The sequence below is a fragment of the Chelon labrosus genome, assembly GCF_963514085.1.
Source record: "Chelon labrosus genome assembly, chromosome: 3".
In the NCBI taxonomy this organism is placed as follows: domain Eukaryota; kingdom Metazoa; phylum Chordata; class Actinopteri; order Mugiliformes; family Mugilidae; genus Chelon; species Chelon labrosus.
In genome coordinates this window covers 9968893-9990294 of record NC_140339.1, presented here as the reverse complement: position 1 = coordinate 9990294, position 21402 = coordinate 9968893, and the positions used below count along the sequence as shown (strand labels likewise).

The window sequence follows — 21402 nt, the reverse complement described above, 5'->3', positions numbered from 1 at the left end:
CAATCAGGGACAAAACACCCAATTTTGTGAAGCCGCAGCCGTGAGCATGGTGCTGAAGTGCCCCCAAACTAAATACGAAAGCGACTCACTTACTTGCCAAAACATTAAGAACACCACTGAAAACAAATTCATTCCAATATAACGGCCCTGCACTAAATTTCAGCGTCATGATCAGTTTGCCAGAAACGTGTTAATTCATCTGTGTGATCATTTTGGAGGATGTAGTTTGTGGTGCTGCTAAACAAAGGTGTTTTTAGCCTAGACCACTGGGGTCAACAAAATAATAGAAACATGTGTTGATACATCTCATTACCGTTCAATAGTACAGCCTCTAAAATGAAAACACAATTGAATCAAGAGCTCTCAATTATTTTAAACAAATGCTGAACACCATGACCTCCATCCGGTTAAGATTTAGACTATTATATTAAAATATATATGTTTCCACCAGTCTACTTAACGAACTGACAAGTATGTGTATAAAATACAGTCAGCCTAGATCCTGTTGATACAAACTTTTATCCTAAAGCAACTCAATAGAAGTCGTTAGAGATCTGTTTCTTTACTTTATGTCGGACGCAAATACACAAACCGCTGGCTTTTGTGTTGCAAAAACACCCCGCGAGCCTATTTCCCCCCCACAGAGGAGTCTAGGAGCTACCACGCTGTCATGTAGCTGAACACCCACTAAATGAATTCCAGATGCTTGGAGCTGAGGAAACTGGGGCAACCATGGTGAAATATTTCAGACATTCAACACATGTGCTGTCGCAGCCAAAATCTAGTCTTTGATGGTAGCGGCTGAGTGAAGCTGACAGGCACGCACTGTACTGGAGATAAAAATAAGCAAGCATGCACATATATATATATATACACGAACTCCTACTGTGACATGATCAGAGAATGCATAACTTTCTGGTTAATCATTTGGAACGCTGCATGGACAAAATTGAAATGATTAATAATTAACAAAGACATGATAACTGTAAATTAGGCACTAAAAATAAGACTAGCATGACAGCTTATTAACATGGAATGGTTAGCAGCTGTAGTGAAAAACATCCACACACACTATGATGGAGCAACAGAAACTTTTTAGTCTAGTTTTAGTCCAAGTAGTTCTCGATTCATGCTTATTCTTGATTCAATAAAGGTCACCGTGTGCGACCACTGGCTGCTGTCCTTTAACCAATCAGCTGGAAATACAAGCATAATTGACAGTGAGGCATTCTTGTCTTGATGAAAATCATTATTTCTAATGAATTAAGCAATATAATCACACCATTTACAACACTTAAATATAATTGTCCTGTTTCAGTTGTTGTCCTTTAATCCTGCACTGCTGTTGCTGCACGTGGTACGCCAGTAAATGTTTTTAAAGTCCTGTTAAGACGAGACGAGCACCATTCAGTCCCAAGGAGGACTTTTACTTTGAAACGCCTACAAAAGTATTCATGTTAACATCTTAACCAGGAAAACAGGAGCAACATGACAAATTATTATTATACTTATCAAACAGAGGTAATTATGAATGAGCCTCTAATATAAGGCTGTTTTATATAAATGGCAGTTGAGGTAAATAAAGGAGCCCTGGTCACTATTTTAGGAGATACAGCAAAGCCATGAGAGCGCTGCTGTGTTGTTGATAACATTGTGTCTCCTGCAGTGAAGAACAGCCTTGCTGCTGTAACACTACAACTGAGGAATGTCATCAATATCCAGCATGGTACACGGTAGAGCCTGCAGTCTGTTAGTGTTAGATCGTTGACGATGGGGCACTTCACATTCTTCCTGCAAATCTGATCATTAAGTCGTGAAGCCCAAAATGCCCCGAACGCTTAAGACGAACTACAAAAACATTTTAGTATTGGTGCACTGTGCACAATCCTGGGGCAGTGCTCGGTATTGGGAAATACTCTGATCTATATCTAATGCATCCCTGCTGTCATGAAGTACAACGTTAAAATGTCTATTTTGTCAGGAATCATCCTAGTCAACATCCATGTCTACATTTGCCGTGTGTGCAGGACAATTCATGATGCACGATCCCCCCTCAAAAGAGAGTGGGCGAACACCTCAGTGTGAAAGCTGCTTTCATATTCTTGAATAAAAACTGTTTTCTATTCCACACATTCATTTGAGACCTTCACATGGATGTATTCAAAACATTGTGGGCACATGAAGCCTTGAACCTACATGTACATATGTCACATAGCAGTGCAGTCAGTCAGAACACATGAACTCACTCTAGGAAGCGTGTGATATATTGGCGACTGCACCGGGACCACCTGGGCAGGGAGGTGCCGTACAGGAGCTGTGGAGACATGACGAAAGGTCGTTTCCCAATGGGTTCACAGTCATTACCGTTGCCATCATGCTGAATCCCAAAGCTGCGACATAAAGAGCAAATCCCAGAAAGGGAGGCAATTAAAATGAGAAGGCAGAGCATGTAACATGTTCATCAGGCTATACAGTGCAACATCACAGAAATAGACTTAGACTTTATTGATCCACAAGGGAAATTGCTTGGTCACAGTAGCTTAGTTGCACATAAAGAAACACTGTTAAGAACCACAAGTGAAAGAAAGATTAAATAAAACATAAGTGAAATCTAGTAAAATAAAATAAAAGTAGCAAAAAATGTACAGAATTAGCGTATGAACAAATGCACAAGACACAGAGATGGAAGAATATATATTATATACATAGGAAGGATTAATAAGGTGCAATAGTGTCCAATAACGTGAATAACATGGAGTTATCTGTTGCAGAAAGGAGAGTTGTTGTACAGCTAGACTGAGAATGGTATGAAAGACGTCCTGTAGCGTTCACTGTGGGAGCGGAGCTGGATCAATGTGTTTGAGAATGAGCTCCGCTGCCCCTCTATTGTCTGGGGTAGTGGACGAGACGGATTGTCCATGATGGAGAGCAGTTTGTCCAGTGCCCTCCTGTCCCTCACTGTACTCAAAAGCAAACCAACTCACTGCCAATAACACGACCAGCCTTTCGGATCATTGTGTCGATCCCACTTATGTCCTTTTTTGCTGGCGCCGCTCCCCCAACAAACTACAGCGAAGTACAGGGCGCTCGCAACAACAGACTGGTAGAAAATCACGTGTGTGTCTGTGAACTGTGTGTACTCAAAAGCAAACCCACGCACTAGCATTTCTTCTTCTTTTCTAATTGCCAATTACATTTATTTCCAGTTCAATTTAATTTATTTAGTGTCCCTAGATGCTTTAGAGAGCCCAGGTCCTGTAATTCCCAGAGCAGGCACGACGGTGATGGTGGCGAAGAAAAACTCCTTCACTACGGTGACATTAATCTTACAGTTGTGTTCAAACGTTAACATTTTTTTGCTGGGATCACTGACTGTTATCGAGAGCAACACATGAGTATAAGCCGGCGACGGGGGTGCAGACATAGATTCAGAGTTGTGGATCCAGAAAAATTATAGGGGCATGGCAATGGGTAAGCAGTAATCCAACAAAAAGACATATTTTAGCTTTATTGTTTTGTTTGTGTCATTGTTTTCAAAAATCTCAGTTTCTGTAAGTCCAGAATAAAAAGCACAAGGCCAGAGATTTCAAACCACGTGAAAAATGTGAAAAGTTTTCCATAAAATACCAGAGTGGTGTCGATGCTAAATGTATTAGTGTTAATAGGGCTCTGGTGACTTCATGAATGCTTAATGCTCGTTCTACGTTGGAAGCATAGCAACAAGAATGAATGAAACAATGAGGCGAATGGAAAATAAGTGAACGGAAAAACTAAAAGCCTGCTTTTGAGACAATGAACAAATTTCATGAGGATTTTCAGTGTATCTGAGGGTCAACAGTGGATTAGAAAGCAGCTGAACAACACAACAAGGACGACGGTGGCAGCATCCAAACAGCATCTCCATTCTTGCGGAAGATCATTTACTGGGACACCAAAGCTTGCAGCTGTAGCTGTAGCACACATGTACCAAAACGACAAATAAAAGCAACACTGTAAGCAGAAAAAGGCAAAAACGCAAACAAACAAAAACATAAATTTGCTCCTGAAGCTGTTAGCAGCTAGCGTCTGGTCTCAGGCCGGCTTTCAGATCGGATTTTGTAAAGCATCTTGAGACAATTGGTATTGTTATTGACGCTAAATAAATAAAATTGAGTTGAACTGAATTGCATTGAATTCTCCAACCTGCATATGATCACTATCACAGCTAACTCACCTGTGATGGAACAACTGCTGCCACTAACAGTTTTATTTATATTCATTATCTAACTGTCATGTAACATCATCAGGTATATCTTGTATAGTTTAGTCCGATGTATATGTCCTGCTGCTCTTTTCTCCGCCTCTATACGAGCTTAAGGTTTCTTCCTGTTAAAAGGGAGTTTTTCCTTGACACCGTCGCCTTCGTGCTTGCTCTGGGGGTTTCAGGCCGGGTTTCGTAAAGTGTTTATATAAGACAATTTGTATCGTTAGTGACGCAATACTAAACAAAACTGAATTCAAATAGAACTGAATTACATTGGGTGGAATTATAACCACTAATAAAAGTCTGTACACGTTTTTTCTTACAATCTGCACCGCTATAACCTCAGTCTGTCAGCCCACTGGAGCTTCAGTAAAATTACTCATTCACAATGGGCTCCTGTCAATCAAACACTTGTTCATATATTCAACACAACTAGCTTCAACGCAGCGCACAGCCACGGCCAGCTGTCAACCATACACTCACATGATCAAGTACCAACGAAGATCATTTCAAACCTTTCTCAAGAATGAAGTCTTTTACATGGGTGGCTTTTAAGATAATGTTATTCACCTTCCCCTGGACTGCAACCATTCAAATGATCGCACTAGGACCACACTGTTCAGGGACTGAAGTCTGTGTGAATAAGTCTGAACACGGTTGTGAATTGCATGTAGATACACAGTTGGAGGACGAGACTCCTTTCATCCCTATCAGTACAAGGTGATCAGATTTATGCAGGGTCGAGAATGAAGTTACAAAGCAGCAGAGTAATTCTTAGAAATTATTACACTTGACTACTCAACGTACCGAGTGCATACATTAAACTCCCGCTAAATAAACAGAAAGCATTAATGTTCTCTGATAACTGGTTGCTATGAAATATTAATTGGTTCGCTTTATCCTATTAAAACGGATACCTCGTCAGGGCCATTTATGTGCCTTCAAATCAAATAACCAAAGCAACACAAACAATTAATTAACGAAGAAATGAAACACTCCATGGGAAAACAGTCGCCGTGTTAATCCCCTGTTGTGAGATGACCTTTGGAACACGGCTCTTGTTTGATGTATTGTTTCTTTTCCTTTCTGTGAGGGCTTACGTACTTAAGTTTGTTTATATGCTCTTTATTTGCTCTAATTACCTGGCCTGAGACCTGAAGCCATTTGAGAAAAAAACAAAATCCGTAAAAGAAGCGGTAAATTGGAGAGTGAAAGAAAAGTAGACCCACACCACCAGTGTAATAAAATCTAATGAAAGGAATCAACCATTTATCAAAAGTGAATAGAATTAAACAGAAGATTTGTTATAATATCCTGTCACTATCATTATTATAATCTTGGAAATGGATTAAACTAAATGATGATGAGTTAAACACCGCTGCACTTACATTTATTGTTAAAACTGTAAAGAATTCTGTTTCTAAAATCTAGTTTTTAATCATCTTGGTGTACGAAAAGAAGGACAGAACTTGATTTTTCAAACGTATGAATGAGAAATTGGATTGAAGTACAGCTGTCCAGTCTTTGGCCCTCTAGTGCATTTGGAGATTAAACAATCACTTAAATGGTGGCAGTGGCTGCTCTTCTGTGTGTTTGTGTATGTGCACGCAATAAAACCTTACTTGTGTCCCAGCTCGTGCGCTACAGTGAAGGCCAGTGGGAGGCCCGTGTCCTCGCTAATGCTGCAACTGCGATGTGGCTGGCACATCCCCGCCACGTGGGACAGACCCAGAGTTTCACAGGGCATGTTGATGGCTGCACAGATGTCCTTCCTTTGGAAAATGAAGATGGAGGGTTGGTCAGGGAGGAAAAGGAGCAACATTTCTGACAAAGATCATCTCCTGCCTTTCTTCTGCGACTTTAATTAAAAACTAATCATCTCTGCAGATTAGAGCTGAGGACATGTCCGCCTAATGGTAGAGATACGCTCCTACTTTAATCAATGCAGCTGTGTATGACCACTGACATCTATTTCCTGCATGTTATGCACAGGTACTGCTGTATCTATGGAGACATGGTTTTCGAGACGACGAACAAAAGGTGGTAATGCATCATCCAGGAGGATAGGGAAAAAAAAAAAAAGAGGGAAGATGAAGTATATCCAACGTGATGTGAATGTGAAATGCCTGAAAACAGAGTGATGACGACAGAAAGCCGAAGAGTAAGATGAAAGAAATACATCAAAAGGAAACGAGTGATGGAGGTAAGATGGCAAGATATTTGTACCGAACCTAGATCTTTTATCAGACTTTCTGCCAAACACCCACTCAAGTGTTGGTCCCCTCTCATTCACGTGGCGCCGTTGCATTTGACACGAATCTCGAACACAGTTGCTCGTCTCTTGATCTCCCATCCAACCAATTTCGGGCTGCTTATTTTTCTAAGTCTAATCTGATCTTTCTGTGTTGACATTTTTTTCTCTTTTGTTTCATTTTATGGTTCGTGTGATCTTTGCTTGCAGCGTGAAGCACTCCACTATGAAGTGCTATATAAGTGAAAACAATATATTACTCTTATCTTTCTCTTCAGAGTGCACATAGTGATAACTGAGCTTGATTCCTGCTCAGTACAGCACAAGTATTGTACTGTTTGTATGAACAATATGATGCAGTGATGGATAAATTGTTACTGGGAAAAAAAAAAAAAACACTTTGTACACTCATGCCTGTACACTAAGCACAAAGCTGGTCCAATGAACTTGAAGTACATCATGAAGTCTGATGGCTGGTTTAAATGTCTTAATCAGCTGTTTTCTTCACGTTTTTAAGTTTTTATGCTAAGCCATGCTGAGCGGTTATTGGCTTTGGCTTTCATATAACGTATACATAAGGTGACACTTTCAATTCAACTTGCCAGTCAGTGTATTACCGAAAATAAAATAAAAAGTCTTGCTTTAGAAGTGTGACAGCAATTTAAGGGGAACGGCCGTGATAACTGCGGTGAGCAGAGGAACAGTGCTTTACCTTTTCTGAATAAAAGGCATAAAATATTCAAAAGGTGCATTGTTGGGCTTCCAACAATAAAATGGCAAAGAGAAAAAGCACTTGATATTAAAAATGAACAGAATCTTGGCTCCTTTTTTAACTGTAGTGACTGTTTTTATCTGTTTTGTTAGGATTTTTTGGTTGGACACAATAATTTCCACTTGTTTATTGCACAGTTCACAAGTCAGCAACGAGGGTCAGGTTTCTCTGTTGCTCCAACATTTAACAGTGTTTTTGTACGTGATTCACAAGTAAGCGAAGAAGATTGTTAAATACACAGCAGCCATATGTCTTTATTCCCAATGCACTTCAAAAAATGAAGCCAGTGTCTATTTTTTGTTCGTCAGTAGAATATTAACTGTCAACTAATTGATATTCAATGAGCATATGTAATAGCTGGTGCTACTGCTCCATTATGCCACACTGACTTCTGTGTCAGACTCTTTCTGGCTCGCGTTTGTTCTGTTCTTCATTACACAGCTGAGGTTTGAGTTCACTCAGGAGAGAAGCTGAGATTAGATATTTGCATTGGACGGGTGTGGAAGAAGTCAGTTAACCAGGCTAAAATTATGTTTAATGTTTAAAAAAAAAAAAAAAAAAAAGGATAAAGAATAAACCTGGTTCTGGATCAGGAACTTGGGTGATATGAGTAAGATATTTTAACTCAAGGAAGGGACAGACTGATCTCTAAAGGAGTGTACACACAGAAAGAGACAAGCAGCATTGTGGCATAAAGAGAATATTAAATATTAATGAAATATAATGAGATGCAAAGTGGAAAAGGAACTAAGCTGAAGTGATCCGTCACAGAGTTCCCAAAAAAATGTTTACTGCAGGGAAACTGAATCCTGTTGAATCTTAAAACACTTTTTTTTCTCTACGGCTTTTAACTCGGTGTGAGACTCTTATTGTTTTCAATTGTTTAATTGTCTTCTTTTGAGTTTTACCTGTTCTCATGTCAGTGTAAAACACTTTGGCCTACTGTGTTGGTTTTAAAGCGCTTTATAAATAAAGACTGACTGATGGAAACACCGTCCCCCGACTTTGGTTCCCACCACCAAATTCACCGTGTTGACAGTGGGCTTGGAGCGTTGGGTACCCCTTAATAGAGTGACGTCCTGTTTGGTTCAGTCAGGAGCATTTAGTTACCTAGGCAACCGGAGCCTGCAATGTCCAATGGCGACCAGCTGTCAGTCATAAAGTGAAGTTACTGTCAAGGTAAAGCATGTGAAATTAGAAATTATATATATTTTTTAATGCTTGATGTCAGTGAGTGAGTAGAAAAAAATGTTACTTTGGAAAAGTCAGAATATTTTTGATCATTCAAAAATTGCTGAATACTTTATAAATGTACAGAAAAAAATACGTATTGAGTGAATGCATGGAACTTCAGGAAGAAAACCTTGAATATGCAACGGGCGAACTCTTGTCACGTGTGAATTAAACTTAATTCAGTATAGCTCTGTTGGACAATAAAACCAACAAAATTAGAAAGCTGGTGACCAGAAATGCAGCCACCATCTGTAAATCAGTACCCCATGCTGGAATAGTATGATAAAAACCAACTGTGCATCGTGATTATGGTTTAATTCAGATTTTCTTTACCTGGTGAGCAGAACGGCGACGTCGTGGTGCAGCGGATGTTCGTCCCCTTTCATGTTGAGTTTCTTCTGCCACTTACAGAAGCTGTTCAAGCTGTTGTCAGCGTGGTGTGTAATCTTTAAGTCATCCTGTTGGCCACAGGTCACAGTAAGAGGACAGGCAGAGACCATATAACAAATCAAATCTATCGTTGCAGGCAGATGTACTAAGTGTACAAAGTGGGCCGCTAGCAGCGCTCGGCAAAGAGAAAAAATACAGCTATGGAAAATGTAACGCTGAATGGAAAAAGCTATAAAATGCTTTAGGTTCAGCTAAATTGCACCATCCATGCTTTCATCCAGCCTTTTAGCGGGGCCTAATAGCAGGGCCTAATAACAGACGAGAGAGTCAACAGCATCGTGACCAGTCAACATTTACGTTGTCAACAGAAAATTCTACTGTATGGTTTTGGGTTTTTCGTTTCACAATATAATCCATTTGATCAGGGGTTTCACTTGTAAAAACAAGTCAATAAGTGGTATATTTATGTATGATGTTTTTACTATGTGGCACTGTCTTGTGTGTGCTGCATATGCTGTGTGGTAGTATTTATGCCACTTGTCTATTGTTTAGCTCTAAATTGAGCGTGTACGTACGGTTATCTTGTATTTTGTTTTTATGTGGTGTCTATTTTATGTTTTATGTAGGACTACATTTAGCTTCTGCTAAATCTGGTGAGCTCATCTTTTCTTTTTTCTTTAAAAGGATTAATGTAAACGCATGCTGTCCTTAAACCGAATAAGTAAATAAACATAAGGAACTGTTAGTGTTCATTTGTTCCATTCCCATCCTGCTACATCCTGTTATTCTGCAAAAGACAACACGCAACACATTTCAGTCCTCTCCAATGAGCCTCAACTGCTGCCAACATTGTAAAAGGAGGGATTCATTTGAACTGGCATGACCTTAGGTTGAGTTGCTGCAGTATGAATGCCATTATTGTATCAGTATGTGTACGGATTTCACTGAGATTATAAAATGTGTGAGGCACAGAGTTTACTGAATTTGTCTAATTCACTGGTATTTGCTTGGGGTATAAAAAACAACTTATTTTGTAACATAGAAGAAAAGTTAAAGGAAATATACACCAATCAGGCATAACATTATGATCACCTTAATACTGTGGTCAGAGAATGGACGTGTGAGGGTGTCCTGTGGTGTCTGACAACAGGTGTGGGCCTTTGGGTCCTATGGTTGAGGGGAGGGCCCTCTGTGGATTATACCACAGATGGTGCCCACTCGAAATCAAGTGGTTGTGTGTGTATTGCATAAACACCGATCAGGCATAACATTATGACCACCTTCCTCATATTGTGTAGGTCTCCCTTGTGCCTCCAAGACAGTTGTGTCTCATCAGAGAATGGACATGGGCCTTCTGAGGGTGTCCTGTGGTGTCTGGCAACACAATGTTGTTAGTGGGGGCCTGTGTGGATCATCCCACAGATACTTGATCAGTTTGGGATCTAGTGAATTTGGAGGCCAGGTCAACACCTTGTGCTGTTTTTCATGTTTTTTTAGTTGTTCCTAAACCATGTTTGTGTGTGTGCCTGTGTCAGGCTGCATCCTGCTGGGGATGGCTGCTGCCATCAAGGAGTGTCATTGCTATGGGGTGGGGGTGTCTGGTCTGGTCTAGGTGGGTGGTACATGTCTAAGTAACATCCACATGAATGCCAGGTCCAAAGGTTTCTTAGCAGAACATTGTGTGTTAGATGAGAAGATTGAAGATGAGAAGATTGACTACTTAATGTCAGCATTGAACTGACATTAAACTGAAGGCAGTTTAATGAGTTCAGCATGAAGACTGGAAACAGGACCAAAGGCATCATCACCATCACCATCACCATCATCATCATCATCATCAGTGTGCTACCATCTCTAAAGCTCACTAATTTGTAAGTTACATGTAGTTTGTTTGATCCAGACAAAACATAAGAGTAACAACATATACAGTAACTAATGGGGTCTGTCACATAACCAGTCTTTACACCACAACATGTTTTTCATTCTCCGTTTTTGAACAGGTGAAACAAATAATATGAGCTCACCCCGTGGAAGAGGACTCTATGGAGTTATGTGGCAAGCCTACAAAAACACAATTCTTATCTTCATGTGATTATGCCCCAATGAAATTTACAAATCCCATTTCTGCCAACTGATCCTTCAAAAGTCCAACACACTGGACCTTTGAACTTGTGTTCGCATCTAACTCCTAAGACACCAAGTAATCATACGTGACAAAATGCTCAACTATTCTTTTAAGTATTCCAGTGCAGCCACTCATATGATTTGCAGTATTCTCATTTCACAGCGTATAAACATAACAAGGCTGTTCTGACCACCTGCCTGTCCTCTGTGACTTTAGTTTCCTTCTTTGTCAATAATGCAGAATTGGAAAATTAAAATCTGTGCAAAAAAAAGGCACCAACCTGTCTATTAGACTGTTGGGGAAGCATTTTGAAATCAACCAGATGGAAAAATAATGTCGTTTTCTATAAAGTATTTTTAGCTGGTCGAAAAAATTCACTCCGTTACCTTAGAATTTTAAATTAAATCAAATTTATTCATTTAGTTTATTTCATTTAGTTATAGTAATTTTAGATTGAATTATTTGACGTGACAGTGCAGCACTCACTGTGCACACACAAACACGGCGCCACTGAGAAATAAAAAGTATTACTGTTTTCAACCCAGTGTAACCTCAAATCAGTCACTCTTCATCAACATGCACCGATGAGTTTTTACCTCATCCTGCTCCAGAAGGATGAGTCGAACGACCACAATGTTGATTGGGTTTCCAATACTTGGGTCTCTGAATATACCAGCGACCTGAAAAAAAAAAAAAGAAAAAAACATTAAACTATGACACTGGCTAGAACAAGTAGTAGTAACAGAATTTAGCCAAGCATATAAAGGCCGTTATATACCGTATATACGTTTATGGTGTAACAATAACCGACAGAAACCAGGGTCAGCAGCCGCCATGAAGTCATATGGAGTAGAAAGTCAGAAATATATTAGAAAATACATTAAAAAAGACAAAAAACAAAATCAATCAGACCTTGAATGCTGAATGAAAGTGATGTATTAGATATGTCTATTACTCAGGCATCTGCCTTTCAAGTGCTCGATTTTAATACGTAAACACAACGATTGTCAATGTACTTGAAAATATCTTCTTCTTGAGGCATTCTGATGCATAGTATTCAGCGATCAGGCATAACATTATGACCACCTTCCTAATATTGTGTAGGTCTCCCTTGTGCCTCCAAAACAGCTGTGACTCATCAGAAAATGGACATGGGCCTTCTGAGGGTGTCCTGTGGTGTCTGGTAACACATTGTTGTTAGTGGGGGCCTTTGGGTCCTATGGGTTGAGGGGAGGGGCCTCTGTGGATCATCCCACAGATACTTGACCAGTTTGGGATCTAGTGAATTTGGAGGCCAGGTCAACACCTTGCCTGTGTTAGGCTGCATCCTGCTTGGGATGGCTGCTGACATCAAGGAGTGTCACACCTTAAGTCTGAAGTTTCTGACTGCTAATGGGTTGTTAAAGAACCACTAATTGTGAAAATAAGATAACACAAAGGTTAATCTGAACAACATCTTCTTATCTTGTATCAGACCCCAGTCAAATGAGTTTAAAGCCAGCACCGCCTATAGATGTTCCTAATAAAAATCAAGTCATGCAGAGCTGAAGAAGCCCCTTGGATGAGTGGTGAAATGCCTCCAGGAAACTCAAACAAACAGTGAACCACCTTGGAGGTTTAACACGGTGCATCTAGCTTTTCAAATGAAGTCTGAAACCATTTACTCGAAACATTTGAAGAATTTAAAGTTTGGATGCCCAGACATATTAATTATTATAAAAATGATTACTCATTACAGCTTATAATGACATGTCTATTTAACTGTTGGACCATAAAATAATTCTTCATTTCAAAATAAGATGTTTTTTTTGAATGGTTTTGTCATTGGGATATTTTATGCCCGAAGCATCAAAACCTGGAAAAAAGAATTGTATGAATGGAGTATGAAAACAGGTTCAAATGAGTCTGAGAGTGACTTGTTGTCTCCCTCCAAGGTGGCATGAGACCATTCAAAGAACTGCTTTACAAAGCTGAAGTCACAGAATGGGGTTAAAAGGAGGAGGACAGGGGATGTACTGTGGATCGACTGACTCACGCATGAAAACAGAAGTGAAAACCTTGAACAAAAAAAATAAAGGTGTGACGTGAAAGGGACTCACGACTTTGAAATGCAATTATCATTATTACCAGGGGGTTCTCACAAAGAGAAACACTAAACTTTTTCTGCTGATAGGTTGTCAAAAAGGTTTCAAGAAATCCTTCACCGGCAGACTGTTTTAGTTACTGCTGCAGAAGAGTTTCTATAAAAGACATTTCTGGGTTGAGCATAGGGAAAAAAAAAAACTATCAAACAAAACGCTTGTTTGGCAGCTGTCTAACACATTGATGCCAGACACAGAAAAATCCATACACACCTTTCCGATGTCAGAAGTGTGGTGGCTGCCTCAGACTATTTATTTATGACTTGGCAACACTTCAGGTTTTCAGAGGTGATGAAGCATATGTTCTTCACACGACTATTCCTGCCTTCACGTGACTTCTTCTGTCACGTTTCTTAAGCGCAACTGAGTGCAAAAACTTCTTTGAGAGAGAGACACTGACCAGTCGGCTCACGTATTCTCATTTGTGGAAAGAAACCTTCCCACTGTCTCTAAAAGCCAGCTTTTTTGAACGAATATAAATCCATTTGCTTTCAGACATATTGAGATAACATGTCATGGAGGACAGCTGCTTTCAAGGGTACCTTAATCCAAGCAGCAATCACAGCGGAGGCTCATCTGCATGCACCACAATGCAAAATAAATAAAACACACTGCTAAATTGCACTGCCTTGGAGATGCTGTCCATATACATTCACTTATCTTTTTATTAGGTCCACTAGGGAGAACAAATTATAATATAAAGGTCCTGCACTAAATCTTAGCTTCATGTTTACGTTATTATCCCTGAGAGACCTATTGATTCAATAGTGTTTTCATTTTGGAGCCTGTGGTTAGCAGATCTATTGAATTATATTGTGTTGTAATGACATGTTTCAAATTTTTTGGCAACCCTGTTGTAGTCACCGAGTTGGGCTAAATGACAGAAACACAATTACTGCCTTTCACTAGTGCACCTAATGAACATCTATGAACATCTTTGTATTTACTAAAATAAAAATACATGGCAAATATGCTACATTCTTGCAGCCTCTTTCCAAAGTATAAATCAAGCCGCTCTTAGGCTTATATCTTCACAGTCATACATGTATTATGCATGCTTTATAATGCGTGAAACTCAACAACAAATGTCTTGTTCATTGCACAAACGTGTATCACCGTGGCCGAAGTTAACAAGACGCTGCAATGCTTTATTAGTGAAACTAAGTGGTTGTGGCAAACGTTCTGAATTTCAAATATCCAGTCAAGAACACTGCAACACATCAGCGGCGAGCGTCAAGAGAGAACGGCTTATTCTGCGATACAAATAACTGCATTTGTAAGTGACCACTCGAGTCTGATCGCTGAGAGCTGGAGGAGCATAATGCTGTTCAGATTCCCCTCATTCTTCCTGCTGCCGGCCACATCGTCTACACACTAAACCCTCTGTGCAAGTGGTGAGCTCCAAACAGAAGAGCTGTGGACCACATAAAAGACTTAATTCATCAAGACTCTGTTATAAACTCACGCTCTTACTCATGTAAATTTGATGCCATTCTGAAACAACAGCAACTATTTAAAAAGGAAAAAAAAACACACCATATTGGTAACATTACCTTTTCTTTTTGTCCTTTTTTCACTTCAGTTTATCTTGTGGCTAAAAGCGGAGCCGTGTCTATTTAAAGCTTGTGGACTATTTTCCACAACAATGTGCTGTTGATGTCTGTGAAGGTTCTCAGTCATCCAGGTCATGGTATATCTAAAAAAGGTTCAAAAAAGGCAACTGGACTTGTAGAGGTTTTTTGAGAAGACGTTTCACCACTCATCTGAGTAGCTTCTTCAGTTCTAGGGGACTGGTGGGAAGTCTCGGATGAGTGGAGTAGTGAAACGTCTTCTCAAAAAAACTCTACAAGTCCAGTTGAATTTTTTGAACCTTTTTTGGATAAATGTGCTGTTGATGTTACACATTTCCGCTTCAGCCATATACCGTGCACTTGCATCCACACAAGTCCTAAAGCATCTGTATCTTTACTGCACGCCTTTACTTGCTTCTTAACACAGTAAAAATAGATACCCCTGAGAAAATGCAATAAATTACCATCAGATTATCATGAGACAGGAAGTTGGGAGCTATTTTAGTGGACGGGATTTTCTCTCTTTTTTTTTTTTTAGCTTACTGTGCATCCTGGCTGTTACATACATGTGTGTAAATTATCCCACTGTGTGCATACTGTGCTGTACACATAAACATGAACCTCTTGTGAAACTGACTACTTTGAGACAGTGTCGGCGGGGAGACAATGGAGCGACTGGTGGCCGGGGAAGATGATGACATTACTTATTGTTTGGACAGGGGTTAGAGGTCGCTTCCCTTGAAGCTCCGCAAGATTGTTTTCACAAAACTGAATTGTTTGGGGGCTGTAAGGTTCAAAGCCGCACAGTGTAAAGACCTCAAAAAGGAACCATGAGAGGATGTGGCGAATAATGGCGACTTCCTCTGTGTATTATTGCCTGCTAAGTCAGTTAATCCACGCTGTTTTCTGTCAGCGAATTCCTTTTCCTGATATTCCGTCCTCCGATGGAGCTTTGAGTCAGAGCCAACGTGACAGTATTTTGGAAAAACTCACTTAATGCTAACCAATAACAGGCAAGAAGTCAGTTTACTTAACCTCCTACTACGAGACGGAAATGGCACTGATTGAGGTTTGAGAGTCAAGGTTGAAAAACAGATGAGAAGAGTTTCATGCATTCACTGGGTCAACTGACAAGAAGATGGAAAAACTGGAAAATGTCATCCAAAACATCTGGGGAAGATGTTCAAACATCCTGCAGCTTTTTTTTTCATCCAAGAAAACCTGGAAGGGTTTTACGATTTTTTTAACATTAGCATTTAAACATAAATGAAAATTAAACAAAATATTCTGTAAAATCAGATATCATTAGATTTTACAGTTCTCCAATCTGGCTGTAAGAAAAACTACATTTGTCTGTAGAATTTAAACTAGAAAAGCTGAAGTCAGTTACAGTCACACATCACAGTGTGAAGCCAAAGCTGTAACATCCACTTATTCATATTTCTATCAGATGGATTTAAGAGATAGCTGCTTGAGATAATTTTTTACACATTCAGGCATTATCGCCATGAGACAGCGAGCTTAGCTTTATAATACAGATTTAAACGGGGTTTGTATGGAGATAAATGTGTAATTTCCTACGTTTTAGAGGGGCTTTGGGGAGTATTTTTTGGTCGAGCCAGAGCAGTTTTCTCCTGCTCCCTGCTCAACTATCTGCTCGCTGGTTAATAATATATTAATAATAGATATAATCCCATCGAGAAAGGCAGCTGAACTTGTAGAGTTTCTTGAAAACGTTTTGTCACTCATCCGAGTAGTTCAGAACTGAAGAAGCTACTCAGATGAGTGGCAAAGCATTTTTTAAGAATCTCTACAAGTCCAGTCGCCTTTCTTTAACGATTTTGGATATACCATGACCTGTATGACTGAGAAAGGCATATGTAAGCTGAAATTTTTCCCACAAATAAGCTCTGTGTACTGATAAATGCTTGGAGGAGAGCAGATGAGTTGAAAACGGTCGACGAAACGGTGGATATACTTCAACCAACGTGAACTTAAGTACAACATAAATGTCACATTCATGTTTTTGCTCATATCTGACACTTACAATGTTCATGACAGCGAGCACATAGCTTTCCACGGATTTGCTCCCGTGATAGTCCACCATTTTGGGGTCAGCCACCACCAGTGTTTCCACCCACTTCTCTTTGCTGACTGAGCGTTGCCGAATTCTCCTCCTCCTTCTCTGCTGCCGGAGCTCCCACCGCTCCCGCTGTCTCTCAATGTCGTCAAAACTTTGATGGGAACCTGGAGATGGCAGAACAGAAATAGACATTTCAAACTTTCTCCAGTGTGTGCCAACAAAGCACACCAGGTTCAGTTTTATCTGGTCGTATTCCTGTGGATTAACATCAAATATGTGATGAAAGTTGAGTCGACGTTGAGTAGTCAATGACATCACACATAAAAACACAGTAGAAAGTAATGGCTTTTCTGCAAGGTGAACATAAACACATAAACTTATCAATACTGTTTGCTGCAGATATGTATAGCCTATATAAATCGGCACCGTCTGTAGCGTTTAATAGTACTTCACAGTGTGTTGTAAGACAGGGTAGTGTAGCCGGGATAAAAAAACAAAAAACAATGTGGTACATCTCCGAAGACTTTTCCATGTATACAAGCTAAAAATCTATTCACCAGCAAGCTGCTGATGTGCAGCCTCCTTCTCTCTGTTACCACAGGATGTTTGGTGAAGTTGTTAACTGACTGCTGTGGAGAGGATTTGGACCGTTCCTCAGCTAGCGTTAGCGGAAGCCTTTTCAGATGAATGTGTAATGCAGTAGTACTTTTGTTGTATTTCAAGACTTGAAGACGTTTCGCCACTCATCCAAATAGTTCAGAACTGAAGAAGCAACTCGGATGAGTGGCAAAGCATCTTCAAGAAACTCAAGATCCAACTCTAGATTTTTTGGATGAAGACCTAAACCAACTCATGGCCAAGTTCCATACAATACAGCGCATGTGTCATCACTAATAAAACAATAATAACACAATTGAAACTATATTTCTGCTCTTTTAAATGCAGCAACGCATAGCATGACCTCCAACACAAGCACTAATACCATTATGTAGCTATAAGCCAACTGAGAGCAAAGCTGATGCTGTGCTTTGTCATTTGTCTTTCCTAATGGCGCCAGTTTTTTTTCATAACAACTGCGAACTGCTGCAAAAGAGCATGTGTTAATATGAGGGTTATCCAGCCAGTTGGGAAGTTTTTGTAAACCATTGTTGGCAATTTATGGTTTGTAGATTTATCTATTTATACATTAATTCACTGGAATGGACAAAAACGGACATCCCTGTATTCCTCGTATCTAGTTAAACTATAAGCAAACAGGCAGGAGTTATCTAATGACAAAAACTAAAATGGTATCAGATGCACAGAAAGAGACCATATAATGCTGAAAATTCATTGGGTTATTGCGAAAAAAGCCTTTAACAAAGCAAAGTGGGCAGGTACAGAGTTAAACTAATCTCAGCTTTGAGGCTACACAATTGAGGGAGGAACCAGTGGGAGTGGCTTTGACAGCTGTATGATGTTAACACAGTGTTTGCTGCCAGGAAACAACCAAATTCACCACGCTGATGGCAGGCTTGGAGCTTTGGGTGAACCCAGATGGGGAAGCCCACCTGGGGAGGAAACATCTGAGGTGTTTGACGAGCTACACCATGCTCTCCTGTTATCTCCGGTTTAAACGGTCTCTTTTACTTGACTTTGGTCATGGAAAAAAACCTTGAAAACAAGGGAATAGAGGTCAGGAAAACAGCTTACGTATTTTTTTGCAACAAGAAAGGCGACAATCTTCCAATTCCCCAACAGTTGGGTACACTATCAAAGAGTTCAAACATGAAGGACTTATCACTGGTAACGGAAGAGGCACACTGGACCGCATAATCGTGAGTGAAATCAAGAAAACAAGCAAGAAATAGCAGCAAAGATCATTTCAGAGATCAATTACAACTTCCAGATCCGACTCAGTTCACAGACCATATCAAACAGCACCAGTGAGAGTGTGTACAAAGAAAGAGTGATACAGTGGAAAAAACACTCAAAAAGCTCAAAGAGTAGGACAGAATTGAATTTGCAACAGAACGTGAACATGAAGACAGAAGCTTTTTTGGAGACCTGTGTAATTTTACACTCCAAATTCAACCCACACAGATCAGATGGGGGAAGGTTTATGTGGAAAAGACTTCCTTTCAGACCACAGCAAAGTAAATCATGAAGTCTGGGGCTGTTTTTTTCTGACAATGTTGTAGGTGAACTTGTATTTCTCGATGGAATCATGAACTTTTGACATGCACAGAGGATTTCTAGCCTTTTTCTAGAAAGTAATGTCAGCTCATTCATGATCTTGTCTGGACGAACCGAAGGCTTTTCTGGCTGAAACGTGGAGATAACTTTCGCCACAGTTTCTACAGAAACAGGTCAACTCCATGTTGAGCTTTTATGAAAGCTAAAGAAGAGCAAACTAAAACAGTTATTTCTAAGTTCCAAGTACATTCTGAATTGGATAAACTAATAATTTTGAGTTAAACAAAAGTCTTTGTACCGTCATTCCTTAAAATACATGTCATTGCAAATATTGTTAAAGGTGGCTTAAGTGCCCCAAATCACATCTCATTCTGAAGGCCAGACAAATAAAATAAATGAATAATGCAATTTCAAAGGTAAAATGAAAATTGAAGCATTCTGATTCTGACTGATGAATGGTCAAAAGTGTTAAAACGGCCTCTTAAACACAAAAACACTGCATGAATGTCTTGAAAAGGCTGTGGCTGGGTAGTTTCCCAATAATGTATTCACACTCTCAAAGCACATCCTCTTGGATGCTCAATTTTCTTTCAGGGTCAATTAAGCCAGCTCAGAATTTTAAGCAGCTGATTTATGAGCGACTAAATTTTCAAAGGCTTTATTCCTCTGACCACAGCAGATTATTAGCCAGAGACAACATCATGAAAGAGGCAAGACAATCTGATCACAGATCATCTTCATTCTAATCATCCGGTACTAAGAGTCTTATGAGTAATTAGCAGATAAGCCTGGGCATAATGTGGGCTACTTATTCTCATACTCGTGTCCTATCTCACAAGGTTATTACGCTTTTTCATAGAACAAAGTAAAGTTTCTTCATCTACATACTGTGTATATAGTATAATATCTGCTTTACCTTTGACTCCACAGGTACCGTTGACCGCTTGTTTCCCTGAGATGGGCTGTATGACTGGACTCCAGGAGGGAGGGGACGCGTGGCGTTTGTAGATGGCATGAGCCTGTGGTGCTGAGGTCTCATCGTTTAACTTCTCCAGAGGCTGAATGAAGAACTCTTCATCAGACAACTTGAACAGTCCTGTCTGTGGAAAGAAACAAAGGGAAGTACGTCAACGCTCTCCTCATCTCTTTAAACATGCCGTTAAATATTTCAACAAGGAAAGACACATGTAACAATAATTAACTATTTCACAAAGCCCTTTTGAACTAAACTATGTGCTTTAGTTTCTCCATGACGTGACACGTCAGCAGAAAAGCAAGAACATTCAGCGGATTAACTGAAAAATAATCAGAAACTATATTGATAATCATTATTATAATGACAACATAAAAAAGTCTTGATGGTGACAATGTGCTGCATTTTCTACTCTTACATTGGAATGCGAAGAGGAGAAGAGAGGAGCAAAAGGAAGCAGATAAATTCAAACATGCATGTGGGAAAAGCATATATGCAGCATATACTGTATACAGGATCCACTGGAGATGGATAATGGATAGAAAAAGAAGGATAGAAAAAAATAAAATAAATGAAGAATAAAAGGAGCAGTGATGCGTAAAACTATGTCAAAGACAATATCAGGCTGGTGGAACCAGGACCTTAGAGGAGAAACATGCATAGACTGTAAATAAAGATGGACGACAGAACAGCTCCTCAAAAGTGAACCCAAAGCAAGTAGAGCTCCCCCTGGTGTCAGACTGCAGTGTAGGTCATAAGCTCCACCCCCTCTATGTTAGTGGGTGGGGCTTGGGCCAAACTAAAACACTGAAATACACGTCAACATTTTTTCAAGAATGGTTTCTATCATTTTAGGTAGTTAATATAATGCAGATGCATACTCAAGTGTGCATCACAAGTTTAGTTTTACTTATTTAGTTATTTGACACTACAGAAACAGGAAGTGTTGCCATGCCAACCGCTCCGTGCAGAGGCCCATAAATAAATAAATGCAGTGTATAATCCAACATTTATTTGTAACTGGTGAAGGTAGAGCAGAGCGTAGTATGGGCGGCTCATTGATAACACAGCTTCATGTGGCTCCACTTTCAGACAGTACTGCGCAGGCTCTGGCTCCAAACTCGCAAGATAGCATCGCCCGCATCCCTGGGAAAATAGCGTCAGTTTGGCCGATGCAAGGAAGTAGAGGCGTTTTGTCCATGTTTATATCTAGTCTATAGAAGCATGCTGCTCCGGGCCAGAGACAGTTACAGAAACAAAAAACATGAACCAGAATAATTCCCACTGTCCTGGTGGTCACTCAGGGAAAATAAAGGAAACGGACTCCTTTTAGAAATGATCTCACACTTCAATCTTGACTTACCGCCAAAAACGAATCATGTGAGGTTACGGTGTCATTTCACGCCCCAATTACAATCAATTCCTCCTTGAATCCAAGTTAAATT

The 21402-nt window shown here is 39.8% G+C and overlaps 1 protein-coding gene across 1 annotated transcript in view; it reads right to left on the bottom strand.

The window, feature by feature from the left end:
• adamts7 (a disintegrin-like and metallopeptidase (reprolysin type) with thrombospondin type 1 motif, 7) overlaps positions 1-21402 on the bottom strand; it is a 97246-nt gene that overhangs the window by 59220 nt on the left and 16624 nt on the right. Inside the window, exons 3-8 of the mRNA XM_084541124.1 lie at positions 19901-20084; positions 16774-16973; positions 11611-11694; positions 8833-8957; positions 5866-6015; positions 2247-2390 (exon numbers count right to left, since the gene is read on the bottom strand). Of these exons, the coding sequence (XP_084397250.1) occupies positions 2247-2390; positions 5866-6015; positions 8833-8957; positions 11611-11694; positions 16774-16973; positions 19901-20084 (887 nt within the window). The remainder of the gene's footprint in view (positions 1-2246; positions 2391-5865; positions 6016-8832; positions 8958-11610; positions 11695-16773; positions 16974-19900; positions 20085-21402) is intronic.